This window comes from Leptodactylus fuscus, chromosome 5 (assembly GCF_031893055.1).
Source record: "Leptodactylus fuscus isolate aLepFus1 chromosome 5, aLepFus1.hap2, whole genome shotgun sequence".
Taxonomy (NCBI): Eukaryota; Metazoa; Chordata; class Amphibia; order Anura; family Leptodactylidae; genus Leptodactylus; species Leptodactylus fuscus.
Window position 1 is genome coordinate 103,195,757 of NC_134269.1, and position 24,616 is coordinate 103,220,372.

A 24,616-nucleotide genomic window follows, 5' to 3' on the forward strand; every position below is an offset into this window, starting at 1 on the left:
TGCCTGGTCTGATGAGTCTCGATTTCTGCTGCGACATTCGGATGGTAGGATCAGAATTTGGCGTCAACAACATGAAAGCATGGATCCATCCTGCCTTGTATCAACGGTTCAGGCTGGTGGTGGTGGTGTCATGGTGTGGGGAATATTTTCTTGGCACTCTTTGGGCCCCTTGGTACCAATTGAGCATCGTTGCAACGCCAAAGCCTACCTGAGTATTGTTGCTGACCATGTCCATCCCTTTATGACCACAATGTACCCAACATCTGATGGCTACTTTCAGCAGGATAATGCGCCATGTCATAAAGCTGGAATCATCTCAGACTGGTTTCTTGAACATGACAATGAGTTCACTGTACTCCAATGGCCTCCACAGTCACCAGATCTCAATCCAATAGAGCATCTTTGGGATGTGGTGGAACGGGAGATTCGCATCATGGATGTGCAGCCGACAAATCTGCGGCAACTGTGTGATGCCATCATGTCAATATAGACCAAAATCTCTGTGGAATGCTTCCAGCACCTTGTTGAATCTATGCCACGAAGAATTGAGGCAGTTCTGAAGGCAAAAGGGGGTCCAACCCGTTACTAGCATGGTGTACCTAATAAAGTGGCCGGTGAGTGTATGTGGGCTACAGACACGATCTTGATCTTATTATAAAGCCAGCATTAGAGCCTATAAGTTACAGTGTTCCTAACTGTGTCCTACTCGTGTTGATCTGTAACACATTTTGCTCTAGACACAAGTAGGACACATTAAGAACTATGACAATAATAATGGTGTCCAAACAATGATACACTATATAAAGGAGTAAACTTAGAATGCGTGTATATTCGGCCCAGTAGACCTAACAGGAATATCCTCAAAAACCAGGGCCAAAAGAAAGTGTTCTGTTTGGATTTTGAGACCTTGTTTTGGTGGTTGGCAGTAAGGTGTTCCTAACAGTACAGTTCTCATAAACTATATGCAGGTTTTCCAAAACAGAAGGCGTAAGGCTGGTCTTCCATGACCGTAATTTAAAGAGGACTTTTCACCATATCTGGGCACATGCAGTGTTATATACTGCCGGAAAGCTGACAGTGCGCTGAATTCAGCGCACTGTCGGCTTTCCCGATCTGTGCCCGGTGTGAAGAGCTTACGGTCCGGTACCGTAGCTCTTCTATGGAAGGGCGTTTCTGACCATTAGCCAGAGACGTCCTTCTGCCTCGCGGCGCCTATCGCGCTGTGCTGTGGAGTGAGGAGGAACGCCCCCTCCCTCTCCTGATAATACTCGTCTATGGACGAGCTGTGTGAGCAGAGGGAGGGGGCGTTCCTCCCCGCTCCACAGTACAGCGCAATAGGCGCCACGAGGCAGAAGGACGTCTCTGGCTAACTGTCAGAAACGCCTTTCTGACCATAGAAGAGCTACGGTACCGGCACCGTAAGCTCTTCACACCGGGCACAGATCGGGAAAGCCGACAGTGCTCTGAATTCAGCGCACTGTCAGCTTTCCGGCAGTATATAACACTGCATGTGCCCAGATATGGTGAAAGGTCCTCTTTAAGTCCGCAATTGTGGGTATTCAATTGTGGACCATTTGTTGACACGTTACATTCAGTGCGGCCTCTTACACCACTGGATATTTTATCCGTGGTGTGCCGGGCAGTGACCGAGGTCCGCACTGAATACATCAGGCTGTGAATTCACGGCACTGTACGGCCTCGCCCATAGACCGTGCGGCAGGACATGGGAATCTGTGATGTCTATATCAAGTAGTGTTGCTGATCAGCAACTTGCAGACCGTAAAACCAATACAGTCGTGTAAGACCGGCCTTACAGTAGATGTCCAGAATTTAGCTATGCTAGACATAGAAGATATAAGCATGTGTGCAATCCTTGAGGTAAGGAACAGATAGATCTTCCAAGTCTTATTTACATACGCGTTGATCACAACAGTTTGGCCAGTTTAATGACAGAAATTGCACATCCAATAACAGCAATTATCTCCTATTGAATGTGACATGTTTGGGTCGCTGACACAGTTATTCTTGGTTATGCGGTCTGCAGGAACGCTGTAGCGTGTAAACCCGACCTACTCTGATTATGACCGGCTTTAATTTGTCATCACATCAACTCCAGCTTTAATGACCACTATTCACCCCTCCCCCATGTTACTTGTACTTCACTTTTTTATCTCTTCCTCCCTGGATAGGTTGTCATCTTTTCACTGAAGACTGCTTGATATTATAAATGTGACAGCCATCATCTGCCTGTGAACGTGTATAATAATTTCTCCTCATAAGGAGCTGGCTGAACTGACACTAATCTGTTCTCTTGTCATCTCCCTTTATTATTATTGCTTCTGCTTTTTCTCCTCTTAGCACAATATAGGAAGCGTCTAATTGGAAAAACCAAAGTAATCAAAAAGTCAATTAATCATATAGATGAGCTGTGACACTTAGTGATGCAATCACCAGGAACACAGTGCCAGCTAGATGGCAAGGTATTAGAAAGTGCCTTTTAATTTGCTCATGATGTGAAGATTTCCATGACATTTACTGAAGGATAAGTGGCCTTGACATACTTCTTATTGACTGTTAAATAATCAGATAATCCATTTCTAAGTTTGGAATCCTTTGGAATATTAATGTTTTGTATATTTTTGATACTTTTGTTACTTTTTTTATTGCTTCAATTTTATTGTTGAAAAAGAAGTCTTGTTACTGTTGAAAATGTTAAGAGAAACCTCTATCTGTATACTATTAGTTGTTCCAAAACATAGTCCTGCTGGTGCAGGACTATGTTTGCCATGAAATGGCAAAGCAGATCAGTGCTGATGTGTCAACTACTGCTGAAACTACATTTCCCTATAAAGATTGTGCTGTTGTCCAATTTGCAATAAGTCATTGCCCTCCTTTCTTTCTTGCCCCGCCATTGGTTTTGAGCGCCATTCAACACATAGGAGTGAGCCACAGCCCCTAAAAGAATTTTCTGTTGGCTGCTCAAACTGGGTTTGGTGCATATGTAATAATGATTCCCATTTGACTGTCCTGACATACCCAGTTATTGCTCTTAGAGAACACAGTAACCCTGCTTGGAACTAGCTTTTGTACTTTGTATAAGTGATCCACACAGTCCAGTACATCACTGCATGTCATTGCTGATGTTCTGTGAATAGGTCAGTGCTGGGGAGACTATATGACCTTTTAATGTGAAGTTGGTGCAATCTGACCAATGCATTACTTTGTTCGTCTTCTGACCACCAGAGAATGCTCAGAACAGAGGATGGTTTTGGTATTGTAAGATATTGCTGAATGTGAGTTTGGGAGACGGGTTTGAATTGAATAAAAAGTTTGATTCCAAAATACCCATTTAAGACATTGCTTAAATAGGTATTCCATGTTATTGAAATTGCTCCTATATGTCTGCCAATAAAATAACAGATCCTTCAACAGATGCTTTTCATGTCTATGGTCTGGAGATCATGTCTAAACTACAGATCTGGAATTCTTTGTAGCCCTTGCGTCACTTAAATATCATCCCTACATTGTAACTTGAACACTTCCATATGTTCAAGATATAGATGTAGCAGAGCTAACCCAAACTTCTGCAGTTTGCTGAAGTATAGGTTACCTCTGCTACATCTGTATAGTCTACTCATGATTGATATTCCAACACCAAGAAGAAAAAGTTTCAGAATTCTGGAAATCACAAGATCTATACACATGTTAATGAAATGCAATAATCAAACTAGTAATACTTAGTATAGAGTTTGGTTGTTACATTCCGATGTACATAAACTTGAACACTTTTACATGTTGTCAGTAAGGTTATCAATAGTTGCCTGAGAAATGTTATAAAATGCTGAAAATACTTGTACTTGGGTACGCAAATCATCAACATTGGTTGCTAGCCACTCCCTTTGCAGTCGCTGACCAATGACATCCCAGATATGCTCAATGGGAAATGTTCAGAGACATTGCAGGCCATTGACCTATTTAAAAATAGCTCATGGAATATTCTGAAGTAATGCCTGTACCACTAGATCCACAACCAAATCAATGTAACACAAACACTATATGCCACTCCGTTTGATAATCCCAGGAATAGGACCTGTGTAACATTTCCTTGTGAAGGCTTCTTTATGTTTTTGCCCATGTGGGACTTATTGCACAGGAGGATAGACCTCCAATTTCGCCTCCATTGCTGTCTTGCTGTGCACCATGATAGCATTTGATAGCTCGTAGTCTAATAGCCTGTGACGTCCATTTTCACTTCCAGCACGGAATGCAGAACTCTGTGCCATTCTTTCTGTGCAGATGATCCATTCATGAAGCATTCACCTCCACACACCTCTTACTGTCATTTTAGTTCTTTGATGTTCCCCTAGCCACTGGGACATGCACTGTAGAACAATGCTGACGTCTTGGCCTAGGTATGTGTCAGTGTCCCAGAGTAATAAACCAAGGTCTCTCAGTTCAAGGATTCTGTCCCTCTCAGTTTGTGACAAGTGACAGTAACTGGCACGATGAACAAGAAGCATCGCACAGTCCTCCCACACAACTTAATCCGATTTTTCAACCTAGATTTTATGCTCCTCCCACATGCCACAGATTGGAGCTAGGTGCTTGAAGGTGCTGATTTGCTTTATCCTTCTTGGTTTTGTGATTTCAGGGGGGGGGGTGCACCTGATTTATGATGGATATAAGGCTCATCCTCCTGTGATGCCATGATTATTAGTACATGCATCTTGATAAATTTCCCATTTGTGTTATCAGAGAATAGCTTGTATTAAAAACATGTTTTTATGATACAATTGTATCCATTTCACAGTTTATCTAGCTTCTGCAATAACTTTTGAGCTACATAGATTAGCAACTGCTGCCAAAATATCTCTGATAAGCTACAATATATCAACCTGGCGTCCAGGATGTTTAGAGTACATTCACATAGGAATTTGGAGCTGATTTTGAGGTAGATCCTGTCTTAAATACGCCTCCCATTGTTGGGAGGTAGTGAAAGACTCACAATACAAAGAATAATGTCCAGCACAGCTGAATGGCTGCAGAAACCGCAGAGCGAGGCTTAGTTAGCTCCATTGTATATGAGGCTGATCAGTATGGAAACCATGGTGGAAATCTGAGGCTTGGCTTCTGCTTTCCGCTGCAGGTTTCATAGAATCAACTTTGGGAGAGTAATCTGAGGCGGAAGACTGCTTCTAGTTCTTCTGTGGGAACCTACCCTTAGCACACAGTTCAGTGTCTAGACCAGTGATGGCAAACCTTTTAGAGTCCGAGTGCCCAAACTGCAACCCAAAACCCACTAATTTATCACAAAGTGCCAACACGGCAATTTAACCCTAATGATGTGGGGATCCACAATTGCACACAATTACAGACCTGCTAAATATGGTCATAAGAATGGGGCTTTGTGCTCCACAGTGACCCCCACACAGTACAATCTGCTCCACAGTGACCCCCACACAGTACAATCTGCTCCACAGTGACCCCCACACAATACAATCCGCTCCACAGTGACCCCCACACAGTACAATCTGCCCCACAGTGACCCCCAAACAGTACAATCTGCTCCACGGTGACCCTCACACATTACAATCTGTTCCACTGTGGCCCCCACACAGTACAATCTGCTCCACTGTGGCCCCCACACAGTACAATCTGCTCCACTGTGACCCCCACACAGTACAATCTGCTCCACTGTGGCCCCCACACAGTACAATCTGCTCCACTGTGACCCCCACACAGTACAGTCTGCTCCACTGTGGCCCCCACACAGTACAATCTGCTCCACTGTGACCCCCACACAGTACAATTTGCTCCAAGGTGCCATAGGTTTGCCATCACGGGTCTAGACAATACAATTGCATCTACTTCTAAGCTGGGAGCAAAACTAACAGTGTATAGATTTTCAGCAAGAACAATGTATCCATCCTTTGACTGCAAACAAAAGTCTTGAAAATGTTGTGGAATTGAAACCCGAAAGTATATTAGAAACTGAAGAACATTTCCTTATGGAGTGATTATACTTTGAGTAAAACCAGTAAACTCCTTTAAGAAAAGGTCATTTATTTATTCGCCAGGAATTAGAAGAAAGTATAAAGATGACAAGGCAAAGTATACAAAGCTGGTTCCACCCCATACGCCAGGTATTAAATAGTATTATCAACCCTGCCTTCTGCAGTAAACAGGATTTCACTATTATGATGTGTCAGGATTTTCCGCAAAATGAAATTTATGAGACACTAAATGTCCATCTCCACAGCAGAGCAGCTTTATTCTGTAACTCTGCTTTCACACTAATCCGTTTGGTAGGATATACTTGTAGCAATTGTGCAGTGGAATGATAATGTAATGATCTCTTCTTTCTCTCTATTCAGGGCTTAGCAAAGTGTCACTGCGCTTTTCAATAATAGCCTGTGGGCTCCAGACAGCAGAGACTTTATAATAAAGAATTCAGTTTTATGGACAAGTCGTCTCTTTGGTGCGTGGGTATAAGAGGAGTAGTCAAAGCACATTTATCTAACTAGTATTAATGAAGATTTCTTCATTTACTCCTTTAGTCTAGCAATTACATTGTTCTGTTCATTCCACAGCAGGTTTGTCAATGGATATTAATGCATAGTAGTGAAATAAACATTTATATATAACTAGCTTATTGGCACATGTTGCTACAGGTCCGGTGCCTGCTGGTCACCTGTCTCCAGGATAGTGTCGGCTGCCTTGTGTACTGGCAGTTCAGCCTAGTCCTGAGACGCTCTGCATCACAGTTTGCAGACCGTTCCAGCATTTCAAGTAACTGAGTCATATTTCTGAAATACCTTCCACCATTTTGGTGTGGTTTTTCTTATGGCTGACAGACTGAGGTATCCTGATAACTATTGTACTACACAACCGCGTAAGGTTAAGGACCTTGTGTGTCTTTAAAAATACCTTGCCTCTATAGTTTCCCCATATTTCTTTTTTCTCACTTCTGTAACGTTGTCACTCCCTTACCAATGGCCATACAGTCAAACTGTTACTGAAATGGTCAGAGTGATTTATATTTTAGAGTTTGAAAAAAAAAGTGTGTGCGCCCCAAGCGTCTTTTGGAAAATAACCACAAACCATCCGCTTTTCCATTGCAGTATGCTATATTTTCTATGTTGATGAATCTCCCTCATATTGTTCCTGCTAGGTCCCAGATAACGAATTTCTGGGTTCACCGCATGCAGTTAGAGTTTGCATTCACTCCCTTTACAAGTGCTTTCACAAATATGGAGAACTGCTATGTTTAAAATAAGCAAAGAGAATGCCGCATTCTTACAAAGCCATTCTGACATAGGGTGAAACCTAAACTCTCATGTAGCAGTCCAGCTCTAATATGCATTATAGATTTGGGAATTTAATCTAATAATAAAAGCTGAAAGTCCTTTAATTCAGTGACAGCATTCCCCCAGAGCCATGTCTCAGGGAAGATGAAAGTTGCGCTGGAAATAGAAATAATAAAGTACCATTGAAAATATCAGGGGTAAACATAAGACACATCAATCCCTTTGGCAATTACAGAAGTAGGATTAGGCAGACTGAGCAGCCCAAATATTTCTTTGGCAGCAGCATTTAATATCAAAGATTTCTGCATTAAACACACACCTTGTGCTGCCCCCAATATCAATGATATCTCAAATACTGATCTTTAGCTACTCATAATAGCACCAACTTAACTTATATGTAAAAAGTTTAACAAATGACCATTCACAGGATCGAGGATGTGTCTGATTGAGGGGGTCGCCAAGTCACCTGTTTAAGTAAAGTGGTAGTATGGATGTGTGACCACCATGCTATTCACTTTTATAGGACAGGGAGAACTAACCGAATACAGCGCTTCACTAGTACCATAGAAGTAAATAGACCAGCAGCCATGCATGAATACTACTGCTAGATTGTGACTCTCAGACATTTATGGCATGATATCCTGTGGAAATAAATTGCTGGAAAATATCAGTAATATTTATCATATTTTTAAGGGACATCAGTATTTAAAAACTTAAATTTCTTGTGTTAAAGAGAGTAACTGTGAATAGAAAATAAAAACACACAAAAAAAGAAAGATGTTATACTGTGGACACCGGGAGAGTAGGTTCTATGCAATGTACTTGGCTGCAATTCATCTGGTCTGTTGACAACTGAAGATTTGACATCCTAAAATTGGCAGGAAATTTTCTAATCTCAAAGAGTCAAGACGGCAGCCTCCTCATCAAAGTGTCACCAAGTATTGCTTGGAGACTCAAGAAACGTATTTCTGTGTTTCCAGGTAATGTGACACTCCAAATATTCTGGTGATGTGCGCAAGTCCAGAGATATAAAGCCTCAGACTCAGGGTTATGACACACAACACACACACCTGTGTACTTACAAGTCAACAAAATAGTCATGGCATTGACTTAGCTAGAAACATTTTGCTGTTAATGTGTTCCAGTACTAAGAAATACATTAAATGCTTGCAAACTTTTCAACAAAAGTTGTATAAATGAGTATCATAGATCAGGGGTGCCCAATACGTCGATCGCGATCTACTGGTATATCGCAAAGGACGTATGGGTCGACCGCGGGATGCCGGGATCCCCGGTGTCTGCTTCTTCACAGTGCAGGCTGAGAATCATTTCCGGACACTGGCAGGCTGGGGCTGCGGCAGCCCCACCTGCCAGTGTCTGTAGATGACTCTCAGCCTGCGCTGTGAAGAAGCAGACACCGGGGATCCCTGGGCAGCCACAGAACACTGCTGTCTTGCTCTCGCGATCCGCCTGGCCCCGCCCACATGCCTGGTCCCTCCCACAGACACGCCCATCCCACCCACAAGCCCGCCCAGGCCCGCCCTAGTAGATCTTTTGCCTTGGTCAGCAAAAAAGTAGCTCACACACTGAAAAAGTGTGAGCACCCCTGTCATAGATCATTGTAAAAAACGTAATTGTTGTGGGTAACATCCTCTTTTTGCACCTATCAGACTTTCTCTGGTCCCTTTTCTTTGGTAAAATGAATTTCATTCTGAAAATACCTGGTATATCAGTCTCAAAGCAGACTGCAGATTGTAGGACTCAAAATCCCTATAGAAGTCTAGAGTATGTAGGGGAATAAACAAGAGGGAGACAGACTGCAGCTCCAGAAGAAACAAAGGTTTAGTATGATGCTAGAGCTAAATAGGGACTGGGAAGTGAGAGGCTCAGGGTGCACCCCCCTCAAAAATGAGGCACAACCTCCGCTGGAGGGGAGCCAGAACCAGGGTGAAACCAGTAGCCGGCATGGAATAGAGAAGTGGATAAAGACCTGGACTGGCACAGAAATTAAAGCACAGCGTCTTAAAGAGGAATTTGTCTCTGTGGACCCGGCATACGTCACAACCCTAACAGCTCCGTTGTCCGCCTGCGCGTCCAAGTCTTCCGGAGTTGTGCTGATGCAGCTGATTGGCCTCAGCGGTCACATTGAAATATTTTCTGAGGGGTGGCCAATTTCATTGATCCCACATACATTGCAGTGCATAGAGGGATCTGTGAAAATATACAAAAATGGAGTATGACCTGTATTTTACAATGGACTGTGAAAATATCAGCCATATGAATATCCCCCATTCACAGACGCTGAAATTGATGTGGCCACGTAAGAGACAGTAAAAAAAAAAAAAAAAAAGTTCTGTGGGTATAGGTTAACTTATAATTTTTTTATTATTTTTTTTTATTTAGCTGTTTTCCAATCTCCAAATCTCAACTAGATCAGACTGGCAAGTAAAAGCCTGGATTACACAACACTCTTACTGGTCACGAGTGCAGTATGCAACTAGTAAATATGTGGTTCAGTAGTCCGTTCCATAAAGCGCATAGCTTTATTAACTCTTTAGTTTACTTGTATACTTTCCACTACATACTACTTATAGAACACGATGTAAGCTGTAAAAGGCTGAAAGTTTCTGCATTCTTCCCAGGACACAGCAGACTCTGCCTACATTGCAGAAGCTTTATTTCCATGACCTCCAGTTACAATGGCACAAGATTAGTAAATCCTGTAGCAAGGTGACCTACATGTACAATGTGTAATCATTATCGGGTTAATATCAAAACACATAATGAGAATGTGAACTGTGCTTTACTTGAATATACCAGTCCGAAAATTTAGAAAATTGCTGTTTCAATACATTGGTGTCCATTGTAGCGACGCTGCTTTACCTTGTTATACCTTGCCATTTTGCACTGTGTATCTTGTATTTTGCTAATAAAAATAATAGGATTTAGCAGTCAAACCATTTTATTTGGGTTGTATTTGTGTTTGGATCAAGTAAGCTTCTTCTTCCTACCAGCCTTGTGCTTATTTGTGATATCCGAATGGCGACCTTTCCCGTAGTTGATTGCTTCTGTGATAAGTGTGAAATAAATGGCTTATGAACATGAACTTCAAAGGACTTAAATTCAGTTTGTTTATCTTCAAGACAGAAAGTAATGTGTTTGTAGATTGTGACTTCAGTTTTCTGCTTTAATTGTTCTTTTAACATAAAGTGATTTTACTTAAAAGATTCTATATTATATTGTTGAGTTAGAAGGTTCATAATGTTCACGTATGCGACTCTTCTTTTTACTGCTCCAATCTTTAAAAAGACACTTCTTTTATTAATTGCTTTAATTAAAAACATCCTACCGTTTGGTATATTGGGCCCCTAGTCAGACCTGAAGTGTTTCACTGGTTACAGACTACAAACTTTGTGTAGTGTATTGTGATAGTACCTTCCTTTCATCCACTTCTGATGTACTGAATATGTATGGAAGGAAAAGAGTAGCACATTAATACAGAATCAGACTTCTCTGTTGAATGAAACATTGGAACGTAATTAGTATTGAAAATTCTAATCTGAAGAACATAAATGATCATTGTGATTAATGATTAAAGGGGGTTTCCAGCTTCATCAAATAAATGTTATTGTTTGTATAGTGTAAAATTGTACAATTTTCCAATATGCTTCCTGTATCCTCGCGTTCTAGATTTCTGTTTGCCTTTATTCATTGTTTACTTCCATTGGATAAAACTCAGCCCATGATCGTGTGATGGACAGTCCATGGTCATATGATTTTTACACGGGTGCATTGAACTTTTCATTATACAAAGAATAGCATTAATTTGCTGAAACTGAAGAACCTTTTTAATCATAGACTAAATAAAATGAGCATAGGTGCCATCATGAAAAGGTTACTGCTATCTTGGTTAATCTTGACCTAGACGGGAATAACTGGCCACAAGTCACCAGGCCACCAAGTCACTGGCCACCAGCAGGCTTGGACTGAAGGTAACAGCGCTGTTTTACGCTGTTTCCGTAACTCCTATAGATGTGAATGAGAGCTACTGAAAGTTGAACTACAGATGTAGCCAAGTTATTTCTGTTTTGGCCATAAGTCAAATGAGGATTAACCCTATTAAGGCAATATTGTGCTCATGTATGTCTATTCACCATCTCAAATTTGTATTTCCTTCAGTCACAATGTAAAAGTACTATACTAGCATCAGAAACTCTACCTATACTATATTGAAACATTTCCTGGCTCTCAACACCTTTCTGTTTTAGGGCATGAATATAGATGTAGCGTCCACATGAATAAAGATACATGTAATAGGTGTTTCATTACTTTTCTGTTATAAATGTAATCTCATTGCTAATATTGGGTTCCCTGTTGGCATGTATTCTGTATGGATACAGGGGAGTAAATCGCAGCCAGAAACCTCTGGCGGTGGCTTAACAACCCTGAGAGCAAAAGGGTCAGCATGTAAAATTCAACAAGCACCTTAACAAAGTACAAACTTCTCAGCAGGTTCTGGTACATGTAGACAGTCTCTCCCTCATTCCTCTTCTCTATCTACCTCTCTTTTTTTTTTTTTTTTTTTTTCAATAGTGAGTTGACAATGTGGACTAATCTTTTTTACTTCTGTTTTGTTTTCAGAGTGCTCAGTTTTATAAAGTTACCACTGAACAATACCAGTCAGCTGCAAACACTGTGGAGGCAAGGTTCAAGTAAGCCGATTTATTTATTTATTTATTTTTGTTTCCAATATGGGGTTCTATCGGTCACAGATGCAAGTGTATGACATTTGTTATGGCATATGCAAATGAGCAGTGTTGTTTCAACAAACTTTGCATAACTCAATAGTGCAAGTAAATAGAGGAAACTTCGTTTATTAGAGAAACATGCATTTTTCTCCACTTATAAGCAGCTTTGTTTATCCCCCAGCTTTTTGTTCACTGACTCTGAATTCACATCCATCTGTGTCTTCAGAGATAAAAAGTATCAGCTCGTTGGTGGTAAAGTTTCCATGTTGCACTTAGAAGTCAATAGGGAGGGAAAGGGAGGAAGAGGCAAGAAAAGGACAGTGGTAGAGACAGTGCTGCAACATCTAGTGAGTGTTGTACCTCATCCCAGTTCTTGATTTACAGCCTCACTAATCATTACTGCTCTATAATGTTCCCCATGTTGCTGCTGCTTCTGGAGATGAGCTACAGAGAGACAGGGAGAGTAGTATCTCCTTTTTATGCAGTGTATGGAATCATCACAGCAGCTAGTTTACACTCATTAGCTCAGGGACGACTGACATTTAGAGAGAGTGGAAACTTAGAAGTTATTATTATTGTTTATTTATATAGCACCATTAATTCCATGGTGCTTTACATTTGAGGGTTACATACAATACACAAAAGTTTATTCTGTCACCTGAAAACTCAGATATTGTATGTGTTAAACATACGTGAGGAGCTTTTCCTAGTGTACGTCAAACAGAGTCCATTAATGAAAAGTGAACATCGTAAAGCTGCTTATGCACATCACAGTGACAACTGAAAAACTTCTAAATAGATAAGACTACAACCAACAAAACTAAGGGAGCCTTCACACGGAGTAACACCGGGCTCAATCTGTGCTTATTTTTACTGCCGTAGAAATGCGAGGGCAGCGTTTGCGTCTCGTTTACACAGCGTTTTTTTACTATGAGCGTATACGCGGCATTTGCGGCGACGTAACAGTAGCATATTGTAGATAAGATAAATGATATGTAGAAAAAGGTTCACAATTATGGACGATCTTTTTGGGATTAGTTGGCTTTGTAAAACAATTGTTCACTATAGATATGGATCTGTGCATACCGTAACTGTATCAAACAAGTTGTTGAGATTTCATTTAATCTTTATTCTGTTCTTGTTGAGTTGGCAGTTAATATTGGCTATTTGCACATAAATGCCAAAGAAAGGGGAAGGAATGACCAGTTTTCCTAGTTTTTGCTTATCTGTTTACTTGAAAGTAATTGGTTGACTGTAAGGTGGAGGTGTAAAGATAGGTACCACCTACATGTAATACAAAATGTATTAATCCTTCGCTTTTATTTGCAAAAAGTACCTAAATCCTCTGTAAACTGCTAACGCTTTATAGTGTAAACATACCTGGGATAATAGCCTTGTAGGTTGTATCACTGAGAAATCCACTAATGTTATGGACGTGGCCCCATTATGTGCACTGCCCCATGCTTTCTGTATTGAACACTCCCCAGTCTCACCACCTGCTAGCAATGGCATCTCTAGTGTTCTTCTGTTTTATTGCAGCAATGGTGCAGCCTGTATAACCATCACCCAAGTTATGTTTACTCTACTCATCCTCTATATAACACTGCCAGAGGTTTTGAGAGACAAAGATGCTGACAAGCTCTCTTTTAAATAATACAATTGTAGCTGCCTGCAGCTGCCAATAGGTGGCACTTACTGCCATTTTCTCCTAAACTGACCTCATACTTGTAAGCAGTAAAGCCATCTGTTGGCAGCTGCAGGAAGTCAGAGAATGGTAACTTGAAGCAGAAAACAATCACCGTCAACTATTTTTTTTTTTCTAAGAACAAAATAGTTTGGAAAAGTAGGCATTCACTTTTCAGTCATTTATTCATGATGCCCATCATAAGATGTACAAATGTAGCAGGGTTACCCTGAACTTCTACAATTTGTTAAACTACTGTAGCGTGTTCTGTTATTATTTATTTATGTATTTATTTATTTATTTATTTATTATGCTTACTTGTATAGCGCCATCATATTCCGCAGCGCTTTACAGACATTGTGGTCACTGTCCCATATAGGGCTCACAATCTACATTCCCTATCAGTATGTGTTTGGAGTGTGGGAGGAAACCGGAGTACCCAGAGGAAACCCACGTAAACACAGGGAGAGCATACAAACTCCTTGCAGATGTAGTCCTTGAGAAGACCACAAAAAAAAGTTTTCAGTGACTTTTCATTGCTTGTTGTCATCTTCTGTGATAATATTTCATGTTGCAGAAGTTTAACCAATTGCAGAAGTCTGAGTTAACTCTGCTACATCTGGATATCTCTGATGTTTCACAGGGATAATAATATTACTGTGGAACTTGGTGTGAATGTCATACATTTGATAACAGCTCCACGACTGCGATGCTGTTGTCATTTATACAAAGACATTGAAGTAGTGCCACAAGTGAGGAGTTGAATGCCACCCGAATTACTTTAAGTATGTAATACATTATTGGCTGGTGCATGGTGCATTGAAAGAAGCGTATTACCTCTTTCTCTTGGTGCAAATAAGCTTACAATTATGCACACTCTTGATAAATGCCTTATCTGTGCTTGGCCTCAAGAAACATTGATCAAATTCCCAATGATCAAATGCTTTATCTCTGGGAGGCTCTAATTCACATTGATCACATTCTAAATGATCAAGTTCAATGGGCTCCTGCACAGCACAAATTGCATTAAAAGGACATTACTAAAACATGCTACTGTTTCTAATGCAAGAATAATATTTCCAGGAGTTGCATTATAACCATTTTTATTAGATTATGAAGATGTCTTCTTCGTAATGAAAAGTTTACACAAGAATAGAAGAATGTGATATTACAGGAAGAACATGGCTTTGGGCTAGGATTTGGGCTTTTACAAAGTAATTACATTTCTACATTTGTATTAGCTTTCCTCCCCTTTGTAATTAAAGGGATGGTAGCAGGAAACACAGCAGATGCTTGAGTAACATTGTATTCCCCATGGCTATCTGAGTCAAAGTATAACGGCTTTATTATTCTACTATAATCGTAGTACTTAAGAAGCATGTATTGTGCCCTTCAAGTTTTTTTTTATCCCCTGTTTATAATGGCACAGTAGGATTAGGTATTAATTGCAGACCAGCCACAAGTCCATTAAAGGGTTTTTATGGGACTTGGACATTGGTGATCTGTTCTTAGAGTATGCCATCAAGAGCACTGTGTATTAGTCCATTTACAACCATATCGATGAAGCGGTGGATCATGAATGGGTGGCCACTGCATTCACTTCTGTGGAACTGCTGGAGATGATACAGTGCTCAGCCATCTCTAGCAGTTCCCTAGAGAATGAATGTGTTGGCAGCACATACACACGCGGACAAAATTGTTGGTACCTCTCGTTTAATGCAAGAAAAACCCACAATGGTCACAGAAATAACTTGAATCTGATAAAAGTAATAATAAATAAGAATTATATGCAAATTAACAAATGAAAGTCAGACATTGTTTTTCACTTCAACAAAATAAAAAATAAAAAAAACTCATGAAACAGGCCTGGACGGAAATTACGGTTCCCGTAACTTAATATTTTGTTGTACAACCTTTTGAGGCAGTCACTGCAATCAAATGATTCCTGTAAGTGTCAATGGGACTTCTGCACCTCTCAGCAGGTATTTTGGGCCACCCATCATGAGCATACTGCTCCATTTGTCTCGAGTTTGTCTTTTCCAGACGGCATGTTTCAGCTCCTTCCAAAGATGCTCAATAGGATTTAGGCCAGAGCTCATAGAACGTCCATTCAGAATAGTCCAATGTTTTCCTCTTAGCCATTCTTGGGTGTTTTTAGCTGTGTGTTTTGGGTCATTATCCTGTTACAAGACCCATGAATTGTGACTGAGACCAAGCTTTTTGACACTGGGCAGCACATTTCTCTCTAGAATCCCTTGATAGCCTTGAGATGTCATTGTACCCTGCACAGATTCAAGACACCCTGTGCCAGATGCAACAAAGCAGCCCCAGAACATAACAGAGCCTTCTCCATGTTTCACAGTAGGGACAGTGTTCTTTTCAAGATAATGCTCATTTTTCCATCTGTGAACATAGAGCTGATGTGCCTTGCCAAAAAGTTTGATTTTTGTCTTATCTGTTCACAAAGCTTCTCCCAGAAGCTTTGTGGCTTGTCAACATGTAGTTTGTTTATTATTACTTTTGTCAGACTCAAGTTATTTCTGTGAGCATTGTGGGATTTTCTTTCATTAAAAGAGTCGTACCAACAATTTTGTCCACGTGTGTATGCTTAATTTGCTGTTCTATTCTCATGGGCATGCTGTCAATGGTGGTCCTAAAGAGCAGTCCCCACCAATCAGACATTTCCTGTTTTTTTCAAATGGACCAACAGAGACTATGCACAACCACTGTTTTAAAGTCTATGGGACTATCAAAGATGGCCACACACAGCTCTCCACTATCTCTGATAGTCCCATAGAGCTTAAAGAGGACCTTTCACCATATCCGGGCACAGGCAGTTCTATATACTGCCAGAAAGCTGACAGTGCGCTGAATTCAGCGCACTGTCGGCTTTCCCGATCTGTGCCCGGTGTGAAGAGCTTACGGCCCGGTACCGTAGCTCTTCTATGGTCAGAAGGGCGTTTCTGACCATTAGCCAGAGACGTCCTTCTGCCTCGCGGCGCCAATCGCGCTGTGCTGTGGAGCCGGGAGGAACGCCCCCCTCCCTCTGCTCACACAGCTTGTCCATAGACTAGCATTATCAGGAGCGGGAGGGGGCGTTCCTCCCGGCTCCACAGCACAGCGCGATAGGCGCCGCGAGGCAGAAGGACGTCTCTGGCTAATGGTCAGAAACGCCCTTCTGACTGTAAAGCGCTACGGTACCGGGACCGATAGCACTTTACACCGGGCACGGATCGGGAAAGCCGACAGTGCGCTGAATTCAGCGCACTGTCAGCTTTCTGGCAGTATATAACACTGCCTGTGCCCAGATATGGTGAAAAGTCCTCTTTAAATGGAGCAGGAGCACATTCAACTTTTGCTCCACCATATAGTAGACATTGGACTTCCTCCAATCAGGCAAGTATTACCTTTCTTGCGAATAGCTGATAGATTAGCAATTGTGAGAAAACCAGGATCTAATGTTTGGTAGGCCAAAGCACTTGCTCCAACTCCTGTTTTTTTTCCACATCCCAACTCCAGCTCCTGCCGCAACTCCTTCGTAAATGGCTGACAGCTATGGTCATACAGATGCTGCAAAGCTCCTCTAATTCACAACAAAGCTAGCAACAAAAGTAAATATGCAACAAACTATAACAAGCTATACACTCACCGGCCACTTTATTAGGTACACCATGCTAGTAACGGGTTGGACCCCCTTTTGCCTTCAGAACTGCCTCAATTCTTCGTGGCATAGATTCAACAAGGTGCTGGCAGCATTCCTCAGAGATTTTGGTCTATATTGACATGATGGCATCACACAGTTGCCGCAGATTTGTCGGCTGCACATCCATGATGCGAATCTCCCGTTCCACCACATCCCAAAGATGCTCTATTGGATTGAGATCTGGTGACTATGGAGGCCATTGGAGTACAGTGAACTCATTGTCATGTTCAAGAAACCAGTCTGAGATGATTCCAGCTTTATGACATGGCGCATTATCCTGCTGAAAGTAGCCATCAGATGTTGGGTACATTGTGGTCATAAAGGGATGGACATGGTCAGCAACAATACTCAGGTAGGCTTTGGCATTGCAACGATGCTCAATTGGTACCAAGGGGCCCAAAGAGTGCCAAGAAAATATTCCCCACACCATGACACCACCACCACCAGCCTGAACAGTTGATACAAGGCAGGATGGATCCATGCTTTCATGTTGTTGACGCCAAATTCTGACCCTACCATCCGAATGTCGCAGCAGAAATCGAGACTCATCAGACCAGGCAACGTTTTTCCAATCTTCAATTGTCCAATTTCGATGAGCTTGTGCAAATTGTAGCCTCAGTTTCCTGTTCTTAGCTGAAAGGAGTGGCACCCGGTGTGGTCTTCTGCTGCTGTAGCCCATCTGCCTCAAAGTTCGACGTACTGTGCGTTCAGAGATGCTCTTCTGGCTACCTTGGTTGTAACGGGTGGCTATTTGAGTCACTGTTGCCTTTCTATCAGCTCGAACCAGTCTGGCCATTCTTCTCTGACCTCTGGCATCAACAACGCATTTCCGCCCACAGAACTGCCGCTCACTGGATGTTTTTTCTTTTTCGGACCATTCTCTGTAAACCCTAGAGATGGTTGTGCGTGAAAATCCCAGTAGATCAGCAGTTTCTGAAATACTCAGACCAGCCCTTCTGGCACCAACAACCATGCCACGTTCAAAGGCACTCAAATCACCTTTCTTCCCCATACTGATGCTCGGTTTGAACTGCAGGAGATTGTCTTGAGCATGTCTACATGCCTAAATGCACTGAGTTGCCGCCATGTGATTGGCTGATTAGAAATTAAGTGTTAACGAGCAGTTGGACAGGTGTACCTAATAAAGTGGCCGGTGAGTGTACGCAGTGTACTGCTTTTTCCAATAAAAGGACATTTTCCATCCATACAAGTTGCTGACAGACCGGATAGTTTTTTTTCTCTTGCAAACCCTTTTGCCTGGAGAGGGGTTTCTGCCGTGCAATTTGTGGGATGATCCCCAGATTTGCTGGTGCTGCTGCAATCGTTTTTCTTTATATATAAATCAGCTATGTTTTTGATTCCTAGTTCTAAAATAAATGGGGTTTTTCCACCTTCTAAAAGTCATACAAAATGAGAGCTTGTTTTCTGCAGGATAAATTGTACTATTTGTTGATAACATTTCATATTCCATATGATGTAATAGGAAGCCTTAATTTTTTCTTAGAGGGTACGGAATGGAGGAAAAATGATTTCAGTTGCACCAATTTCTCAGGTTTGGGAGGGTTGGCATTATAATAAAAATGACAGGTTACATTTTTCTGTGGATTAGTACAATCATTGTACCAATCTTATATGGGTTTTGTTATAATCTAATTAAAAATAAAACTTTACAAAATAATTTTTTGAAAGTCAATACAAATTTGATTTATTTATTTATTTATTTATTTATTTATTTATTTATTTATTTTTACTGAGAGACTGATTTACTCTTGCTGTTTTCTTAATGAAATGTATTTTTGGAGTGTACTGTGGCGTCTTCCTTCCTACCCGCATTACTTATAAGTTACCGGTAATTATTTTGTATACATCTCTTAGTAGGTGGTAGTCAGGACATAAGCAGTAGAGCATTGATATTCAGTAGAGCATTGAAGAATCGATAAGGTCAGCAGAGTGACCTTCCTTGTGAAGGGATTTACTGTAGGCGTTGCGTTCACTGTGTCAGACCTCTACACTCAGAGTAGATGTTAAATGTATGAATAGGCTTCTGTTTATCTGACCAAAAGAGTGTCCATCTGTTGCGCCGGTGTACTTCGGCATACCTTTGTTACAACTATATAGAAAAGTGCTTCAGGCTTCAGTTTAACTATGCAGAGACTACTGAAGGAGACCTGTAACATTAGGGGTTTTCGTATTTTTTTAATACTATAGTCAGTGGACGCTGTGTATCTGTGTGGGGTTGTATGCTTCAGATATGGCATTTTCCTGAGATAAAGCGCAATGTATACATAGCCTAAGTCCTCTTTCTAAGCAAAGAAAGCGAGTACAGTAGGAATAGAAGTTCAGAGGTAATCGTAATAAATGCCATATATGATGCTGCCGCGGGACCTGAGATCAGCACTCGGAGAATTACATTACGCATTTGGAACACGTCTGGTGCTCTGTCATTTTAGGCTCATTTATATATTGCTGGAGAATGCCGATAAAGGCCAGCATTGGCTTACATCAGAATTGATGTTTCTATGACCAACCTCTATTTCCTTTCTCACAAAATCTTATTATTTTTGATGGAATAGAAGATTTAGCATTTCCCCATTCCCTTTTGGCAACCTAATATATAATGTATAAATGTGCACATTTGTGTCTTTCTTGGCTGAAATCGCGGCAGTGAAATGTACCCTTCAGAGCGACTTCTCCGGCAGCTGTGCACATGCATTCATCTGCTCCTCTTAGCCACGACAAAGCTCAACCTATTATTGATTATGATGGTTAAAGAATCTGAGTGAGAGAGAATGAGGCAAGTCTATTTCGAGAGCTCTTAATTCATGTGCAACTGTATTGGATTGCGGATTAAACTAATGTGCCATATGCTCAGTGCTTGCCAAGACAAACACCTGTAGATGTTTAAATATTTGTCCCTTCATCCGACGCCAATGAAGCTTCTACCTGATGAATAATAAATCTCCTATTTCAGCCATTTAATGCCTCCGCCTCGAGGACGTGCAGAGTTTAGTTGAGCTTTAATAAAAATGTAAATTCTTTAGTAAAATTGTTTTGCTCATTTTTAAATTGATTTAATGGAGATACAGCGGTTCTTCATCTGTAATACAAGTTATTAGTCCCAATACCACTGTATAATATGGGTCCTTTGTGTTTGTGCCTTATTATCTTGCCTGATGCGTATTGAAAGTCCCCTCATGTATATTTTGCTTTCTTATTGACTTCTAACTGAATATATAGCTCATGTCCTTGGGGATGTGCATGTATACAGATCCATTACCGCACTCACTTTCTGTTTATATTGGGGAGATTTAAGTGAACCTGGCAAGTTTTTTTTTTTTTTTTTTCTGCCATAAACTAGCCCCATCATGTGTTGGATGAAGTAATTCCTTTTCCATTGCTGTCCCTCTTTAGTCCTCTTCGGGAACTGTCAGTGATACATCAGTCATGCCCAGGAGTAGGGTTGAGCCGATCTTGACTTTTCAAGATCGATTTTGAAATCCGATTTCCGATCATTTTTCATTCGAACCCAACCTTGATCCCAATTCCGATCAAAATGCAAGTCAATGGGATTTTTTTTTACTAATTGGAGATCAGATTTTAAAAACAATCCTATTCACTATACAGCATGGAATCTAATAATTGAACGCTTTAATTGTTAGAATCCACACTGTGTAGTGATTTAAAAAAATCACTAAGTAGCCAGGATTTTTTTTTTTTTAATCCTCTGGCTACTTAGTTCCCCCTGGTGACCACTTACCTGCAGAGATGGCTGGTCCAGTGCCCGGTGTTTTCATTACTCTTCGCCTTGCTGCCCCCTGCCTCCCAGGTTAGGATAGTGTGGGCGGGTTAGGAGAGTGTGGGCAGGTACTGGGAGGGGAGACGTCACGTCTCCCCACCCTGTACCCGCCCACACTCTCCTAAGTCACAAGCCCCGCCTTCTTCCTAGCTCTTTAACACTAACCTGGGAGGCGGGGCAGCGAGACAAAGAAGAATGAGAACACTGGGCACCGGACCAGCCATCTCTGTAGGTAAGTAGCTACTAGAGATGTTAGCTAGTCTCCCATTAGAATGAATGGACGCAGCCGGCGCGCAAGGGGGTTAAGGCTGTGTGCCGGCTGCTTCCATTCATTCCTATGGAACCGCAGCGGAGCCTTCACACTGAGTATACACTCCGCTCAGAATGAGCGGAGCGTATACTCAGTGTGAAGGCTAACATTGTTAGCTTTTCCCACAATGCTTGGTCAGTAGCAAAGCATTGTGGGAAATAATCACCGATCTCGATCCCACCTAAACAGATCATGTTCAGATTTCCGATTACGATCGTGAAATTTTCTCGCCAATCAGAATCCAATCTTTTCCGAACACGATCGCTCAACCCTACCCAGGAGGAGTGACTAGTAAGGGGACCGTGTGACTAGACTGAAGCCGCTCCCCGCCCATGACAACTTATAGAGTAATTTCCATATGTTTTTTTTTTTTTTTTTCTTTCAAACATTCATAATTGCACTTTACAACATCAGAAAGATTACAGAGGGGAAGCAAAGGAAAGGGCATTACTTCATCCTGCACATGATAGGGCCAGTTTATGGCCCAAAAAAAAAAAAAAAAATCACCCGCCAAGATCCCTTTAATAAGATATGTGAAATATGCCAGTATTCTGGCTTAATTTGCACCGAAAAACGTTCATGCATGTTTTGCACCACAGTTATGTGTTTGCTCTGAATTTATCATCTAGAATGAGCAATCTTACACCTATGGTCTTAGATTACTCTGCTGAATGTTAAGATTAGTAAATCTACCCAATTATCTTCTATTCCTTCTGTTTGTACCATGTCCCTAGAGGCAGTGGCATATATCAAGTATGTACAGAATCATAGCAGCGTCCAGAAACGATAGACCCTGACATCTCAGATGGAGACCAGGCTTTATCTGTATGTAAATGACAACATAAACTCCCCCTTTATCCTGTTAAATGTGCGGAGATATTGTTTCTAAAGTTGCATATGTGAAACCAGACACACACATTGTAATTTAGTCTTGAAGAAACAAATCTATCTTCTGGAAGCCGGGGGCTTAATTGTCAGTTTTGTTTATGCCTTATTCAGATATGCAAAAAAAAAAAAAAATCCCAAGAGACAAAGGCCAATATCAACACTATTCTCTCCCAACTAAAATAGTTTATTTCCCCTGCAGCAGTGCAGACATTTAGCTGTTGTGTTTTGATCAATACATCCCATTAAGAATGCAGCGTAACAAACACAGTGCATGAAATATTAATTGTGTGCATTTAAGCTAGATAAATGCAGATTCATCTTTCACAATGGAGGAGCCACTGCTGATCTTACACAGATCCATAACAGAGAGATTTATATTGTAGACGTGCTTTCAGAAGACTGCTTCTCCTAACTTATTCTAGTTCAGCAAGAGTCTGTTTTGACCTAAAAGACCACCGGTTTCATGCTTGGTGGCTGCATATCTGTGAATCTGTTAGATGTTTATTACCATGGTTACATTAGTAATAATGTACAGAAGGATCAAGCTTCATTAATGACCTAAAAACCTTTTGATAAATGGTTAATGGACATTTGCAGGGTTTCATCAGCAGAGCGCGTAATGCGCCTATTAGGAAACTTCTAATAAGGACAGATCTGGTTATGAGATTTGTAACTGAAACGAGAGGACAGCGTGGCGTGTGATCTCTTGACGGACAGTCTATCACACTGCTGTAAGTGCAGAACATGTTTTTACCCTAATGTTACCATCAGTTTCAGCAGTTCTCTCTAATGACGATTGCCTATGTAAATTGGTAACAGCTTCTCTATTAAATAGATTCTGTACATTCCAACCCGTCTTGCAGAAAGACATGTTTGTGTTTTCTGATGTTGCGAGCTGCCCAGCTGCTTATTAGATATGTATTCCAAATGCGATGAAGCTCAGATGACCCCTTTTCTGTGTAATGTGATGATGCTATGCGGTAAGTATAGGTATACAGGAAGATAGGCAGTATTTAATATTCAATGCAACTTACTCCAGTGCTTGTGCTGTAATTACCATCAATTATCATTAATCATCATCAATCAATTTTATCTTACTTTTAATCAATTATGAAAAGTTTATGTATAGTAATTACGAGCAAGAAGCTCTCCGCAGCCACCTACTGGCGCTGATGGCTTATGACACATTTAGGGAAAGGCAATTACACAGTAATTATATTAGCTTAGCTCCAAGTCATTTTTAGATTATAATGTAGGGCTACAATGTGTTGTGTTTAGCCTTGCACAGGGCAACATGTTGTGTTTTGTACTACGCTCCATTGAATAAGAGGACTGCGTTATGTTGGCTGTGTCACCTAACTTATAGGTCATTGTATGCATTATTCTGCAGAATATTTTACTCTGCAAACACCAAGAAAACTGTGTTTTGCATGTTTTTTTTAAATCTAGATATTTTGCATAACTCCTCACATACTGAGACAAAATGACAAAACTAGTTTAGAAACTTCTCTAGTTGAATTGCAAAGGCAACTTCAGGGCCCAATTCTGAATATGTTTTTATCAGACAAAAGAAATCCAACGCTTACACTTGAACATTTCTATACTGGCGAATGGCATTGCAGGCAGCAGATAGGTTCGAATGTTTAGCTGCAAAGATATCTAAGAGGGTGGGCACGTGTCCTGAATTGGTCGTCGTAGTCAATACGTGTATTTTATATGAATAACCTTTCTGGAGCATTAGAAAGACAAAAAAGGGGGACACCAAGCCGATCCTCGTGTAGTAAATCAGGCTGAGAGTGAAATATTATATACAGTCAATTGTCTGCTCACCTGACGGGGATGTGAGGGCGTCACAACAACCCAAATCACAAGCAATATCTGATCCTGGGAAGGTAAACCAGATGGAGGGCAGCAGCTGGAGGACGTCACAGGGACGTATCATGTAGCAACAGGAGAAGGACCAACCGACCGGCTAGGTAACGGTCAGCGCTCACCCAATTATTAGGAACCTTCTTTAATGAACAACTCTCAGAGGGAATGGCACAACACGTTTCGGACCCATAGGTCCTTTATCAAGTGCCAATGTACTGGCCTGGGATGACTTGAAACTCCATTCCATTCTTCTAGTCTTTTGACAGTGTGAGAGTGACTCCTCCCTAGCTGGTAACACCTACTTATCA

General features: G+C 41.2%; 1 protein-coding gene across 2 annotated transcripts in view; it reads left to right on the top strand.

Annotated features, from left to right (window-relative positions):
* Window positions 1-24,616, top strand: part of CHCHD3 (coiled-coil-helix-coiled-coil-helix domain containing 3) — a 103,394-nt gene that overhangs the window by 63,109 nt on the left and 15,669 nt on the right. For both annotated transcript variants that reach the window (XM_075273924.1, XM_075273923.1), the window contains one exon: window positions 11,949-12,019. In XM_075273924.1, the coding sequence (XP_075130025.1) occupies window positions 11,949-12,019 (71 nt within the window). The remainder of the gene's footprint in view (window positions 1-11,948; window positions 12,020-24,616) is intronic.